We start from the raw sequence: 15,897 nt of genomic DNA on the forward strand, positions 1-15,897 counted from the left end.
GTAAAATCTACCAGAGCTCAAATGGTTAAGTTGTTGCAGATACCTGAGGTCTGAGGTTTCTACATGAGAAAGAGAGCTGCAAAACAAGTTAGTCTACTCTGCTGTCTTTTTTGATAGCCCACAGTGTTCTAGAGTATTTTGTCACGTCAAAAATGTATATAGATTGTAAAAACATATTCTAAATATTAGTTGAAAGCTAAAGAAAAAAAATAACATAACATTTCCCAAAGCCAAACAGTTTTCTTCACTCACCTTTATAGTGATACCAAAACTCTGTCTACAATGTATAAAAAAAGAGACACAGTCTATGTCAGAAAGGGAAAATAAAATGCAATTGCACATAAATCAAAAGAGAAGGGTATCCTTTACTTTATTAAAGAGGAACTGCAGTCTGCTCACATAATTTATAATAAAAACATCTTTGCTATTCTGAAGCTTCCCTCCACCCACATTGAATATTATTTTATATATACTGTGATTCTGTACTTGCCAAATATGCTGCAGAAATCTCCCTCTACTGAGTGTGGCTGCATCCATTTTAACTGTGGGCAGCTGAAGCTGCTGCCTGTTCACTTCCTGGATTTACAAAGAGGCACACTTCCAGCTGTGCAGCTCTCATTTGCCCTCTTGTGACTCACCCCCCTCCCTTCCTGGCAAACTCTCACTAGAGTGACAGAGAGAGACCTGTGCATGATGTCATAAGCCTACACTTTTTACTAGACAAGAAACAGGAAGTGGGCTGTATAAGGTATTCACTGGCAGAAACTAAATGTTTTACTATCTAAAGTTTAAAAAAAAAAAAAAAAAGACAGAAGATTTAATAGATGGAAAGATGAAAAAATGACTGAAGGTCCGATTTAACTGATTCCCGACCAAACGCGCAACTGCAGCAGGTTGGCTCCCCTGCGTGAGCCGCCATAGCTATACGTCGGCTTGTGGACGGAATAGCAGGCGTGTGCGCCCGCTGCACAACGGGGGTGCCGGTGCTCGTGGCTGACGGTCACAATGACCACTGGCCACGAGCGATCGCTAGCATAAGGGACAGAACAGGGAAGTGTGTGCGTAAACACACACTTCCCTGTTCTGTTCTGAGAGGAGTGACAGATTGTGTGTTCCTACTAGCTAGGAACCACGATTCGTCACTTTCTCTAGTCAGTCTCCTCCCCCTTCAGTTAGAATCACCTCCCAGGGAACACAGTTAACTCCTTGATCGCCCCCTAGTGTTAACCCCTTCACCGCCAGTGACACTTATATAGTAATCAATGCATTTTTATAGCTCTGATCACTGTATTAATGCCAATGGTCCCAAAAATGTGTCAAAATTGTCCGGTGTGTCCTCCATAATGTCGCAGTCACAATATAAATTGCAGCTTGCCACCATTACTAGTGAAAAAAAAATAATAATAAAAATGCTATAAATCTATCCCTTATTTTGTAGACGCTATAACTTTTGCGCAAACCAATCAATATACGCTTATTGTGATTTTTATTTACCAAAAATATGTAGAAGAATACATATCGGCCTAAATTGAGAAAAAATATCTTTTTTTTTTTTTAAATGGGGATATTTATAATAGCAAAAAGTACAAAATATTGTGTTTTTTTTCAAAATTGTCACTCTTTTTTTGTTTATAGCGCAAAAAATAAAAACCGCAGAGGCAATGAAATACCACAAGAAAAAGAATGTCAATTTTGTTTGGGTGCACCGTGCAATTGTCGGCATTGCAGTGAGTAATCAAAAATGTAATTTCATAGATGAATAAATGATAACAGCTGTCGGTTACTTTAACTATAGGCAGAAGCTGATGGGTTGTATGTGCGGCGTGCCCCTTGGCTTCTTATATTACTCAGGGACTCTCTTCGGTAGGTCCTAGCTCTGCCTCCTTTACAACATAACACGGTATTTCTCACACTTTATTTATTTTCTCTATGTTAAATAAGAAAATCAATCAACAAGTCCAAAATGAATCCCTGGGAGGTTAAGGAAATTATTTATTGTGCCATTTTCCATGTATCTGAATCATCCGCTTTGGATTTACACATTTTTATTCAGTCTAAGAAGAGGTGAGCCCTCGTTCCCACTGGACACAGCTTTGAAATTGTGCAACTTCCACTTAAAAGACATCTGTGCGGCTTCATGCATAGATGTCTATTGAAGTCCCACCTGAAATAAGCAAAAGTGGTGCAGGAACTACTTCCACGTCGCACCGATTGGATAGGGTGCCATTGCTGGCAATAGGCTGCAACTTGTCATGCGACTTGACCTGTCAAATCGCATGACAAATCAGTTCAGTGTGAACGAGGGCTGAGTCTTGCTGGTTGTTAGACAGGCCATGCTGATTTCTAGTTTATTTACGCATTTGGTTTTCCCCTAAACCCAGTGTTGCTGTTATCCGCTGCTGTCAGTAGGTGTCACTAGTACCTCTAGCAATAGAGTGGGATGCCACAGTAATACTCTATGAATATTTATGTTATCCATGGTCAACCAGTAGGAGATTTACTTCTACAGGTAGGTGCATTTGGGGGTGGCAGCATATATAACTGGGTACTTTTTACCTGTACTAAGTTCTATGGATGTGGTCAGAGAGTTTGCAAGCCAGTAAGGGTGTTCTGAATTTCCTACCTCTCTCATATGTGTTGCTGTGAGGAATGAAATCTTTAAAAAAAAGTTCTTAAAGTGACTGGTGCTAAACTATAACTATAACTTTCAGGCATGGACTGGGAAAATACAAGCCCACCCTTTCTCTGGGGTTACCTGACATGCATCCACTGGTCAGGATGGGGGAGGGGGGTGCTACAGATGTTTTATTGGATCTTTGTGTCCTATATACATATATTTGTTAATATTTGTATTTTTTAAACCTTATTTCACGTACCGTTTTCTCCTGTGATTTAAAAATTTCTCGGGCTTCCTCTCTAGAACATGTTTCTTCGTAACATTCTCGCTCTAGGTTTCCTGGAAGAATTTCCTCTAGGAAATGATTGGCACGTTTTCTAAGCACATGATGTGCCTTCTCCTTCTCTATTAACACTAGATTTTGCAAAGAGAAATTAGGCATATGGAAAAAAGCTAGCACAGATTTTCATTTAAAGCATAAGAAGGGTTGCAAAGATTGTATGACTGCTGGGTTTTTGCATAATCTGTATAGTGCTGATAAGCATTTCTGCCCGTAAACCACCAAATAAAATACTACTCAGTTATATAGTTGAAAGTACAAGGCCATAGCTTTATTGATTTACAAAGCGTATTTGTTCCAATGATAATGTCAAACTGATAACTTACATTTACCTAAAATTAACCAGTGGCAGCCACAGCTGAATTGTGGGCAAGCCATGTCGCATGGACAAAAAGTCTGTCCTAAACAGTTTAGGACAGACATCTGTTAACAAAGGCCTGTTGAAGGTTTAAATCATTACCAATAGGGATGAGCTTCGTGTTCGAGTCGAACGCATGTTCGACTCGAACATCGGTCGTTCGTGCGTTCGCCGAATTCCGAACGTTTGGGCCGTTCGCGGCAAAATTCGTGTGGCCCACAATGCACTGCGATGGCGCAATGCATTGCTGTCTCACGATTGGCCAAGCATGCACTGTGACCCCGCATGCTTGGCCAATCGCAGCGCCAGTAGCGGGAAGAGCAATGGTTGGCCACAGGCATCCTGCCTGTGGCCAATCATAGCTCAGACTGTGTAGTGCACGCCCCACACTATATAAAGCTGCCTTTCAGGCGGCCTCGTGTAGTGTTTGTTAGCATCTGAAGCAGTGGGTGTTCTGTGTACCTTCAACACAGTTACACACCAATCGTTTTTGGCTGATTTACTATTTTGCTCTTGTGTAGTGGTTACTGTCTGTGCCCTGACCGCAGTATACACCACTATATTCACCTCACCTATATAGCTAGTGATCTAGCTTTAATAATAGAGCTTGCAGTCAGTAGTGTTAGTGCGTGCTGTCTGCGTGCTCTGTACCCAGTACATACCACTATATACACCTACATAGCTGTTCTCTATTTGAGCCCGATTGTCATTTGCTGGAGTTATTGGAAGTTGTGTGTGCCTCCAGCACAGCACAGTATACATCTGTATATACCCCTTTAACTCTGCTGTTTTCTTGTTATTGTCTGCGTGCCCTGACCGCAGTATACACCGTGATATTCACCTCACCTATATAGCTAGTGGTCCATCTTTAACAATAGAGCTTGCAGTCAGCAGTGTCACTCAGGAGATAGTGCGTGCTGTGTGCCTGCTCTGTACCCAGTACATACCGCTATTATCCACCTACATAGCTGTTCTCTATTTGGGCCCGATTGACATCTGCTGGAGTTATTGGAAGTTGTGTGTGCTTCCAGCACAGCACAGTATACATATGTATATACCCCTTTAACTCTGCTGTTTTCTTGTTATTGTCTGCGTGCCCTGACCGCAGTATACACCGTGATATTCACCTCACCTATATAGCTAGTGGTCCATCTTTAACAATAGAGCTTGCAGTCAGCAGTGTCACTCAGGAGATAGTGCGTGCTGTGTGCCTGCTCTGTACCCAGTACATACCGCTATTATCCACCTACATAGCTGTTCTCTATTTGGGCCCGATTGACATCTGCTGGAGTTATTGGAAGTTGTGTGTGCTTCCAGCACAGCACAGTATACATCTGTATATACCCCTTTAACTCTGCTGTTTTCTTGTTATTGTCTGCGTGCCCTGACCGCAGTATACACCGTGATATTCACCTCACCTATATAGCTAGTGGTCCATCTTTAACAATAGAGCTTGCAGTCAGCAGTGTCACTCAGGAGATAGTGCGTGCTGTGTGCCTGCTCTGTACCCAGTACATACCGCTATTATCCACCTACATAGCTGTTCTCTATTTGGGCCCGATTGACATCTGCTGGAGTTATTAGAAGTTGTGTGTGCTTCCAGCACAGCACAGTATACATCTGTATATACCCCTTTAACTCTGCTGTTTTCTGGTTATTGTCTGCGTGCCCTGACCGCAGTATACACCGTGATATTCACCTCACCTATATAGCTAGTGGTCCATCTTTAACAATAGAGCTTGCAGTCAGCAGTGTCACTCAGGAGATAGTGCGTGCTGTGTGCCTCCTCTGTACCCAGTACATACCGCTATTATCCACCTACATAGCTGTTCTCTATTTGGGCCCGATTGACATCTGCTGGAGTTATTGGAAGTTGTGTGTGCTTCCAGCACAGCACAGTATACATCTGTATATACCCCTTTAACTCTGCTGTTCTATAAAAAAGGCATCTGCAGGAGTTAGTGGGTGTTGTGTGCCTCCAGCACAATATAAACTACCCAACTACTGTTTTACCCAACTCCCTTCAGGCCATTACCATGTCTGGAAGGCCAGCAAGGAGAGGCAGACAGGCGCGAGCCGATAAAAGAGGGCAAGCAGGCTCTGTGTCTAGAGACAACAGTGCTGGTCGGGGACGCGGTGCATTGTCATCAGCACGTGGCCATGGGACATGCTTGTCCTTCTTTTCTGCAGCTGGACATGTTGAACCGCAACATGCCAACGACTTGGTAGAGTGGATGACCAAGCCCTCTTCATCCTCCTCATCCTCTCTCACCCAGTCTCAGGGTAGTAGAAAAGCAGCTGCCAACACATCGTCGTCCCTCCTCTCAATGTCATCATCAGTGACTCCTTCCCTAGACCCACCACGTCCTCCTGAGGAGTCTCCTGAACTCTTTGAGCACAGTGTTGGGTACATGCTCCAGGAGGATGCCCAGTGTTTGGTGGGCTCTGATGATGACACTCAGCTAGAGGAAGGCAGTAGCGTGAGCACAGAGAGAGGGGATGCTCAAGAAGGACAGCAATCTGGCAGTCATGTTCCACAAGCTGCAGCATACTGCCAGGTTTGCTACAGCGATGAAGAGGGAGGGGATGATGAGGGCACTGACTCCACGTGGGTGCCTGGAAGGAGGGAGGAGGAGGAGGAGGAGGAGGAGGCACATGTCCAACGAGGCAGGATGCCCTCCGGGGGCCAGCTTAGGGGCAGCACACCGACTGAATCACACCGCAGAGCTCCGCCTGCGCAGAGCGCTTCCTCTGCGCAGAGCGCTTCCTCTGCGGGTTATTCTAAAAGTTCTTTGGTGTGGGCCTTTTTTGAGACGAGTGCATCAGATCGCACCGCTGCTATTTGCAACATATGTCTCAAGCGTATCTCACGTGGCCAAAACATCAGCCGCTTGGGCACCACATGCTTGACCAGACATATGTTGACCTGCCATGCAGCTCGTTGGCAAGCATACCTCAAAGACCCACACCAAAGAACAAAGCGGACCTCTCCTTGCTCCTCATCAGCTGGCATCTCCAACCCCACTAGACCTTCAGTCCTCTCTGAAACCTGCTCTGAGAGGAATGAAGGTGTAGAATTAGGTGTGTCACAGCCAAGTGCTTCCGGGAACTCTGCTAGTGGTACATCCACGTCCGATTATAGCAGACAAATGTCCCTGCCCCAGCTGCTGGACCGGCGGAAGAAATTTACTCCCAGCCATCCACATGCCCAGCGGTTGAATGCTAGCTTGGCTAAATTGCTAGCACTTCAACTGCTGCCTTTTCAGTTGGTAGACTCGGCCCCCTTCCGTGAGTTTGTACAATGTGCGGTTCCTCAGTGGCAGGTCCCCAAACGCCACTTTTTCTCACGGAAGGCAATTCCGGCTCTCTACCGGCATGTGGAAGGCAATGTCCTTGCCTCGCTGGACAGGGCGGTCAGCGGTAAGGTGCATATTACCGCTGACTCATGGTCCAGCAGGCATGGACAGGGACGTTACCTGTCTTTCACGGCCCATTGGGTCACTCTTCTGGCTGCTGGGAAGGATGCAGGACAAGGTGCAGTAGTATTGGAGGTTGTTCCGCCACCACGCCTCCAAAATGCTACTATTGGTTGTGACACACCTCTCTCCTCCACCCCCTCCTCTTCTTCTTCCTCCATGGCCTCTTCCAGTGCTCTGTCCTCAGAACCAGCGGTGCTCCGTAGGCGTTGCAGGGGCTACGCAAGTACGCAGGCAAAACGATGCCATGCCGTGCTTGCGCTGGTTTGTTTGGGGGACAGGAGCCACACTGGGGCGGATGTTTTGTCAGCTCTGCAGGGGCAGGCCGAGAGGTGGTTGACGCCACGCCAGCTTAAGCCAGGAATGGTGGTTTGCGACAATGGCACCAACCTCCTCTCCGCCCTCCGACAGGGACAACTGACCCATGTGCCCTGTGTAGCTCACGTCCTTAATCTGGTGGTGCAGCGGTTCTTGGGCAGGTACTCCGGCTTACAGGATGTCCTGAAACAGGCCAGGAGAGTCTGTGTGCATTTCCGCCGATCATTTAATGCCTGTGCTCGGCTGGCTGAGCTCCAAAAGGAGTTGAACCTGCCCAAGAACCGCCTTATATGTGACATGCCCACCAGATGGAACTCAACATTGGCCATGCTGCAGCGGCTGCACACGCAGCAGAGGGCCATCAATGAGTACCTGTGCGACTACGGCACCAGGACAGGGTCAGGAGAGCTTGGTTTTTTCTCACCACGCCAGTGGGGCATGATCAGGGATGCATGCACTGTCCTGTCACCGTTTGAGGAGGCCACAAGGATGGTGAGCAGTGACAGTGCATGCATCAGTGACACTATACCTCTTGTCCACCTCTTGGAGCATACGCTGCGTGGAATAATGGACAGGGCACTTGAGGCAGAACAGAGGCAGGAAGAGGAGGACTTCCTTGCCTCTCAAGGCCCCCTTTATCCAGACAGTGTTCCTGCTGTGCCACCCATCACACAGGAAGAGGGTGAGGAGGAGGAAGAGGAGGAGGAGGATGATTGTGTCAGCATGGAGGTGGAGGCTGGCACTCAACATCAGCAGCAGCAGTCTTATAGGGATGATTTACAGTCCCAAGAAACACGTGGACTTGTACGTGGCTGGGAGGAGGTAGCTGCGGATCATGTTGTCCTTAGTGACCCAGAGGACTCCGGACCGAATGCCTCAGCTAACCTACGCTGCATGGCCTCCCTGATCCTGCAAAGCCTGCGGAAGGATCCTCGTATTCTTCGGATCAAGGAGAGGGACCATTACTGGCTGGCCACTCTCCTTGATCCACGGTACAAGGGTAAGGTTGCCGACCTTATCTTGCCATCGCAGAGGGAGCAGAGGATGAGACATCTCCGGGAGGCCTTGCAGAAAGCTCTGTGCAACGCGTTCCCAGAGACTGGGAGGTCACAAACTCCTGGTCCTGGACAACGTGTTGCTGAGGCATCAGTCAGAAGGAGCGGTGGAGAAGGTGGCCGTCTGACTGATGCTTTCAGACAATTTTTTAGTCCGCAGCCCCAAGGTATGATTGGTTCCAGCACCCATCGCCAGCGTCTAATTTACATGGTGCAGGAATACCTAGGGGCAAGGTCAGACTTGGACACCTTTCCCACTGAAAATCCTCTGGCTTACTGGGTCTTGAGGATGGATCACTGGCCAGAGCTTGCACAGTATGCAATTGAGCTACTGGCCTGTCCTGCATCCAGCGTTCTTTCGGAACGCACCTTCAGTGCTGCTGGTGGCTTCGTTACCGATCACAGGGTGCGCCTGTCCACCGAATCAGTTGATCGACTGACCTTCATCAAGATGAATCAGTCTTGGATCACCCACAGCTACCAAGCACCTGAAGCTGATGTAACCGAATAATTTTTTTTTAAATACCACATCCCTTCAAGACTGCCTATGCTGATGCTGAGTGACTGTCCTGTTATGTTGATTGTCTATCCTCTTCCTCCTCCGCTGATATGTTGGAAGAACATTTTTGGTTCTGGGTGATGCCAGCAGCCCAATTTTTCTGCCCCTGTTTAACAGGGGCGTTTAAGTAAAATTTTTGATGCAATGCTTTGCAGCAGGGCTAATTCCTGCAAAAAAACTAGAGTATATGGCAGAGGTTGCAGTGTGATGGCACCAGTGCCTAAGGCCCAATTTTTCTGCCCCTGTTTAACAGGGGCGTTTAAGTAAAATTTTTGATGCAATGCTTTGCAGCAGGGCTAATTCCTGCAAAAAAACTAGAGTGTATGGCAGAGGTTGCAGTGTGATGGCACCAGTGCCTAAGGCCCAATTTTTCTGCCCCTGTTTAACAGGGGCGTTTAAGTACAATTTTTGATGCAATGCTTTGCAGCAGGGCTAATTCCTGCAATAAAACTAGAGTATATGGCAGAGGTTGCAGTGTGATGGCACCAGTGCCTAAGGCCCAATTTTTCTGCCCCTGTTTAACAGGGGTGTTTAAGTAAAATTTTTGATGCAATGCTTTGCAGCAGGGCTAATTCCTGCAAAAAAACTAGAGTATATGGCAGAGGTTGCAGTGTGATGGCACCAGTGCCTAAGGCCCAATTTTTCTGCCCCTGTTTAACAGGGGCGTTTAAGTACAATTTTTGATGCAATACTTTGCAGCAGGGCTAATTCCTGCAATAAAACTAGAGTGTATGGCAGAGGTTGCAGTGTGATGGCACCAGTGCCTAAGGCCCAATTTTTCTGCCCCTGTTTAACAGGGGCGTTTAAGTAAAATTTTTGATGCAATGCTTTGCAGCAGGGCTAATTCCTGCAAAAAAACTAGAGTGTATGGCAGAGGTTGCAGTGTGATGGCACCAGTGCCTAAGGCCCAATTTTTCTGCCCCTGTTTAACAGGGGCGTTTAAGTACAATTTTTGATGCAATGCTTTGCAGCAGGGCTAATTCCTGCAATAAAACTAGAGTATATGGCAGAGGTTGCAGTGTGATGGCACCAGTGCCTAAGGCCCAATTTTTCTGCCCCTGTTTAACAGGGGCGTTTAAGTACAATTTTTGATGCAATGCTTTGCAGCAGGGCTAATTCCTGCAATAAAACTAGAGTATATGGCAGAGGTTGCAGTGTGATGGCACCAGTGCCTAAGGCCCAATTTTTCTGCCCCTGTTTAACAGGGGCGTTTAAGTAAAATTTTTGATGCAATGCTTTGCAGCAGGGCTAATTCCTGCAAAAAAACTAGAGTGTATGGCAGAGGTTGCAGTGTGATGGCACCAGTGCCTAAGGCCCAATTTTTCTGCCCCTGTTTAACAGGGGCGTTTAAGTACAATTTTTGATGCAATGCTTTGCAGCAGGGCTAATTCCTGCAATAAAACTAGAGTATATGGCAGAGGTTGCAGTGTGATGGCACCAGTGCCTAAGGCCCAATTTTTCTGCCCCTGTTTAACAGGGGCGTTTAAGTAAAATTTTTGATGCAATGCTTTGCAGCAGGGCTAATTCCTGCAAAAAAACTAGAGTGTATGGCAGAGGTTGCAGTGTGATGGCACCAGTGCCTAAGGCCCAATTTTTCTGCCCCTGTTTAACAGGGGCGTTTAAGTACAATTTTTGATGCAATGCTTTGCAGCAGGGCTAATTCCTGCAATAAAACTAGAGTATATGGCAGAGGTTGCAGTGTGATGGCACCAGTGCCTAAGGCCCAATTTTTCTGCCCCTGTTTAACAGGGGCGTTTAAGTACAATTTTTGATGCAATGCTTTGCAGCAGGGCTAATTCCTGCAATAAAACTAGAGTATATGGCAGAGGTTGCAGTGTGATGGCACCAGTGCCTAAGGCCCAATTTTTCTGCCCCTGTTTAACAGGGGCGTTTAAGTAAAATTTTTGATGCAATGCTTTGCAGCAGGGCTAATTCCTGCAAAAAAACTAGAGTGTATGGCAGAGGTTGCAGTGTGATGGCACCAGTGCCTAAGGCCCAATTTTTCTGCCCCTGTTTAACAGGGGCGTTTAAGTAAAATTTTTGATGCAATGCTTTGCAGCAGGGCTAATTCCTGCAAAAAAACTAGAGTGTATGGCAGAGGTTGCAGTGTGATGGCACCAGTGCCTAAGGCCCAATTTTTCTGCCCCTGTTTAACAGGGACATGTAATTACAATTCTTGATATAATATTTCACAGGAGGGCCCCTTCCTGTGCCCACCCAGAGTAACTGTGAGGACTTATAGTGTTGTGGCACCAGCACCACAACCACCAAAGGTCAATTTTTCTACCACTGTTCAACAATGGCATGTAATTACAATTCTTGATATAATCGTTCACAGCAGGGCGCTCCAGCGGCCACCAAGAGTCACTTTGAGGGCTTACAATGTTGTTGCAAAACCAACACCTTGTTCCGCCATTTCTGCAGAGCATATAGGGCAGGCCCCTACTTTCAAATATCCAATTTACAAACATCTCCTACTTGCAAACGGAAGGAGACAACAGCAAGTGAGATGAAAAAAGATGGACGACAAAACAAATTATACAGGGGTGATAACCCTTCCCTATGTTTTCCAAAAAGCTTAAAGATATTTTTTTTGACTGGAGCTACACTTTAAAAATGTACCGGTTGAAAATGACAAACAGATTCAACTTAACACAACAAACCTACACAGTCCCTGTCTTGTTTGCACCGCCTGTATACTGCTGTTCTGAGTATATAGGGCCTGGGGGCCACACGCATTTCCTTTTTTTTAATATGGGTACAGGGTTCCCCTTAATGTGCGTACAAGACCCAAATAGGCTGGTAATGGGCAGGGAGGGCTACCCATGCCATTTTTCTGAATGATTTTCAACCATATTGCAGGAACCAGATATAACATTAAAACCGCAAGCAGTTTTAAATGGTGTTATTTCCGTTTAATGTCATTTTGTGCAGGGACTGTTCTAAACACGGGAAACACGTGGCACTTCACAGGCATACTATAGACACCCCCCAGGCACCATATTTAAAGGAATATTTCACTTTTTTTTTTCACTTTAATCGTCATTAAAATCAGTGCTCCCGCCAAAACGGTAGTTTTTAAAACTTTTTTTTGCAGTGACCCATGTCCCCTGAGGCAGGAGGCAGATCGCCAAACCCTTTTTAGCATACTATCTTGCATATTAGCCGTTAAAATGAGCACTTTCCAATTCGAACGTTCGAGTCCCATAGACTTCAATGGGGTTCTAACGTTCGTACCGAACGCGGGGGTCGTTCGCAAGTTCTGGTGCGAACCGAACCGGGGGGTGTTCGGCTCATCACTAATTACCAATTAGGCTGCTGACAAGACAAACCCATAGCTCCCAACTGCCCCGGATTTCAAGGGACTGTCCCTCATTCAGAACAAAGTCCCTCCGTCGCTCTTTCTTCCTCATTTGTCCCTCATCTTGGTCTGATCTATATAGTTGTACATAAAATACACTACTTATTTATCAATTTTTTTTACAGTGCTAAACCTTTCATCCAATTTCGAAATTGCTGCATTTGTAAATTCCAAAAACCACTATAAAGGAATAGTAGTGGTAAAAAAAGCACTTGTGGGTTTAACTAATAATTTTTGTACAATTCTCCTTTAACCTCCCTGGCAGTATGATTCATTCTGGTTTTAGGTGCTGAAAGCGGTACAATTATTTTGCATGGAAATTTGGCGTTTTATATTGTAGTCCTGTAATTCTTAGGAATAACTCTCTTAAATCTGTTCAAATCAGAGTCTAGTAGACATCCCGGGTATGATAACGTTTATAATATAATAAATAATAACAAAAATTATTCAATAATGTAATCAAATCCTAAAACACTGAAAAAGGGACACTTTTTGGTTGCTATGGACAATCTCCAAATTTCAGGCAGAAAAAACTGTATTTATAATATAAAAGTGCATGCAGGGCACTGCACAGACCACTAGGGACAAAGGGGGTGTGTAATTTTTTTATACAGTACTGTAATCTATAAGATTACAGTGCTGTGTGTGTTTTGTGTCTTTTGACTTTTTTGAATTTGCCGCCGTTCTCCGCTCCCGTGCGCCGTAACGTCGCAGGGAACGGAGCTCGGCGGCATTCGGCACTGTGAATCGAGCGGAGGACAGCTCGATCACACAGCGCGGAGGATATTGGATCCAGGGGACAAGGTAAGTAACTCTCCCTGTGTCCTCCCTGTATCCAGCGATGCGATCCCGAGTCTGGCTCGGGGTTACCGCTCCTGTTAGTAAAATCCCAACCTGAGCCAGACTCGGGATTACCGCCAGGGAGGTTAAGAGGGACGTGGCGGGGGTGTGTCTTATGCCTACATACTTTTGTCAATAGGTGGGAAAAAATGGGTATGCAAACCCAACCAATAAACCTGTGACAATTAATAGGAATTTAGGGCGGCAGGGTGGTAAGATCTTAGGAGGAACAGGAGACATGTCCAACAGCTGGCTGAAGGTTCCGCAAATGTGACCTTTCCTTGATTCTATGTATGGTTTTTATCATTCTTTTACGTATATAAGATGTTGCATTCTGATAAACAACAGTACAAAATAAAAATACTAACATAAGATCATAGCCAACGCTTTTTTTTTTTTAGCTGGCTTTCACATCAGAGAGATTTCACTTCACTTCCTGTTGACAGAAAATTAAGTGAGAGGAAATCTCTACAAAGTAATCAGAAATCCACTCTTATGCCCTGTACACACGGTCGGACTTTCTGACAGAAAATGTGCGATCGGATCTTGTTGTCGGAAAATCCGATCATGTGTGGGCTCCATCTGACTTTTTCTGTCAGAATTTCCGACACACAAAGTTTGAGAGCTGGATACAAAATTTTCCAACAACAAAATCCAATTGTTTAAATTCTGATCGTGTGTAGACAATTATGGCGGACAAAGTGCCATGCATGCTCAGAATGAATTACGAGACAAAAGCTATTGGTTACTGCCCTCTTTATAGTCCCGTCGTACGTGTTCTACGTCACAGTGTTCTGAATGTTTGGATTTTCCGACAACTTTGTGCGACCGTGTGTATACAAGACAAGTTTGGGCGAAAATCTGTCTGAAAAAATCAGACGGATTTTGTCATCAGAATGTCCGACCGTGTGTACAGGGCATTAGTTGTTACCAGAACGGTAGTCCCCACTGGAATATTTAATGTTTACTTCTTTTTTGGCAACAGCTTTAACATTGGGATTTCTCCTCACATTGTAGCCTGGTGACAATGGGAGGAGGAATTTCCCCAGTGAAAACCTAGACAAAAAAAAAACTCAGATATTCTAAATCTTACTCTATAAAAAAACAAACAAACAAAAAATAAAATGCTTTGCTATTAGATATACTTTACATTTAATCATACCTTTGTAACATGATACGGTGGAAAGAAGTAACAGAGTAACATAAAGGTTGTGGCTTAATATTTTCATTCTTCCTGTCTGTAACATAGAATTTGTATTACATTATAGTCATCAAAATAATAGTGTTTATCAGTGCTACTGAATATTCTTGATATTTCTACATTTCTTCTACAAATCATTTGAGAATCATAAATTACCACAAGATGGTAATGTAATATCCTTATTATAGAAACAATAAGTTGTTTGCAATATACTTTATTCTAAAAAGCACAACTAGGGATATGACTTGTGGAAATACTATGTTACCTTTGAGTTGCTCTCACGTGTATAGCCTAGATTGTGTACACTGGAATTATAACTACTTTTGTCACATACATACGATGCACTGTCACAATATAAAAAGGTGTTTGTGTTACCCAGGATTCTCATTTGGGCAGTTTTAGGGGCACGAGAGTGTATATACTTCTGGAGTGAAAAATCGAATATGTTATTTTTTTTGTTTACAAAAGTTTGAATTAATTTGAACCTTTGTTGTATCCATTGATGTTTGAATTATTTATTATGGCTTGTGCTAAGGGTTCTATTGCTAGAGCAAATGGAAGTGGGGAAAGGGGGCAGCCCTGTCTAGTGCCTCTGCTTAAAGTGGGATTCCACCCTAAAGTGGAACCTCCGCTGATCGGATCCCTCCCCCCCCCCCCCGGTGTCACAATTGACACCTTTCAGGGGGGAGGGGGGTGGAGATACCTGTCAAAGACAGGTATTTACACCCACTTCCGGGCATAGACTCCCGTGGGAGTCTACGCCATTTCCTGCCCTGCCGTGCTGTCTGCTGGGACACACACGGGTCCCAGTGACAGCGCGGAGATTTCCTATTGCGTAGCGCAACTCGCGCATGCGCAGTAGGGAACCGGGAAGTGAATCCGATTCGCTTCACTTCCTGATTCCCTCACCTAGAATCGTGGCAGCAGCAGCCGAGGGCCGAGCAATCGATCGGCCTCGGCTGCCGGCATCGCTGGAACCCGGTGAGTGTCCATTTATTAATAGTCAGCAGCTGTAGTATTTATAGCTGCTGGCTTTTAATATTTTTTTTTTTGGTGGAATCCCTCTTTAAGAAAAGAAAGTCTGAGTTGTGGCCTGGGATTTTAATTCTGGTTTGGGGGAGGTGGTAGAGGGCATTAAATCCATGGATACATTTATCTGTGATGCCAAATTTAGGAAGTAAATGGTTAAGGTATGACCAGTTTACACCGTTGAATGCCTTGTGTATATCAAAGCTGAGAATGCAGACTGGGCGTGAGGAAAGATTAGTGTCTTGAACTATGTTGGTAACAAGTCTAATGTGATCAGTAATTTGTTGACCGGGTATGAATCCCGATTGGTCAATGTGAATAAGGGACCTGATAACTGATGCCAATCTGTCTGCGAGAAGTCTGCCAAAGATTTTCAAGTCATTGTTAAGGACTGAGATAGGGCGAAAGTTTTGAGAGAGGGAATGGTCTTTGAGAGGTTTGGGGATAAGAGGTAGGTTAGTTAGGAGCATAACTTCAGGGAAATGGCCACCCATAAGGATATGGTTGAAGAGCTTAGTTAGTCTGGGTACTAGTAAAGGTGCCCATTTTTTATAACATGATGAAGTGAACCCGTCTGTGCCAGGAGCAGTTGAAGTTTTAAGTGATTTAATGATATTCATGATTTCTTGATCTGTGCAGGGATCATTGAGAATGGAGGCTTGTTGGTCATTGAGGGTAGGGAGATGTATGTTGTCAAGCCAGTTGATTGAGGTATGAGGGGGCTGAGTTTGGGGACCCGAAAG

At 45.1% G+C, this 15,897-nt stretch overlaps 1 protein-coding gene across 2 annotated transcripts in view; it reads right to left on the bottom strand.

Moving 5' to 3' along the window:
• LOC143988675 (coagulation factor X-like) overlaps window positions 1–15,897 on the bottom strand; it is a 63,293-nt gene that overhangs the window by 33,519 nt on the left and 13,877 nt on the right. The window contains exons 2-4 of one of the 2 annotated variants that reach the window (XM_077488416.1): window positions 14,087–14,162; window positions 2,877–3,031; window positions 253–277 (exon numbers count right to left, since the gene is read on the bottom strand). In XM_077488416.1, coding sequence (XP_077344542.1) covers window positions 253–277; window positions 2,877–3,031; window positions 14,087–14,153 — 247 coding nt within the window. In that variant the 5' untranslated portion in view covers window positions 14,154–14,162. The remainder of the gene's footprint in view (window positions 1–252; window positions 278–2,876; window positions 3,032–14,086; window positions 14,163–15,897) is intronic. The other variant, XM_077488417.1, reaches the window with a different exon arrangement.

This window comes from Lithobates pipiens, unplaced genomic scaffold (assembly GCF_037356315.1).
Source record: "Lithobates pipiens isolate NorthernLeopardFrog02 unplaced genomic scaffold, aLitPip1_a1.2 Scaffold_18, whole genome shotgun sequence".
Lineage (NCBI taxonomy): Eukaryota > Metazoa > Chordata > Amphibia > Anura > Ranidae > Lithobates > Lithobates pipiens.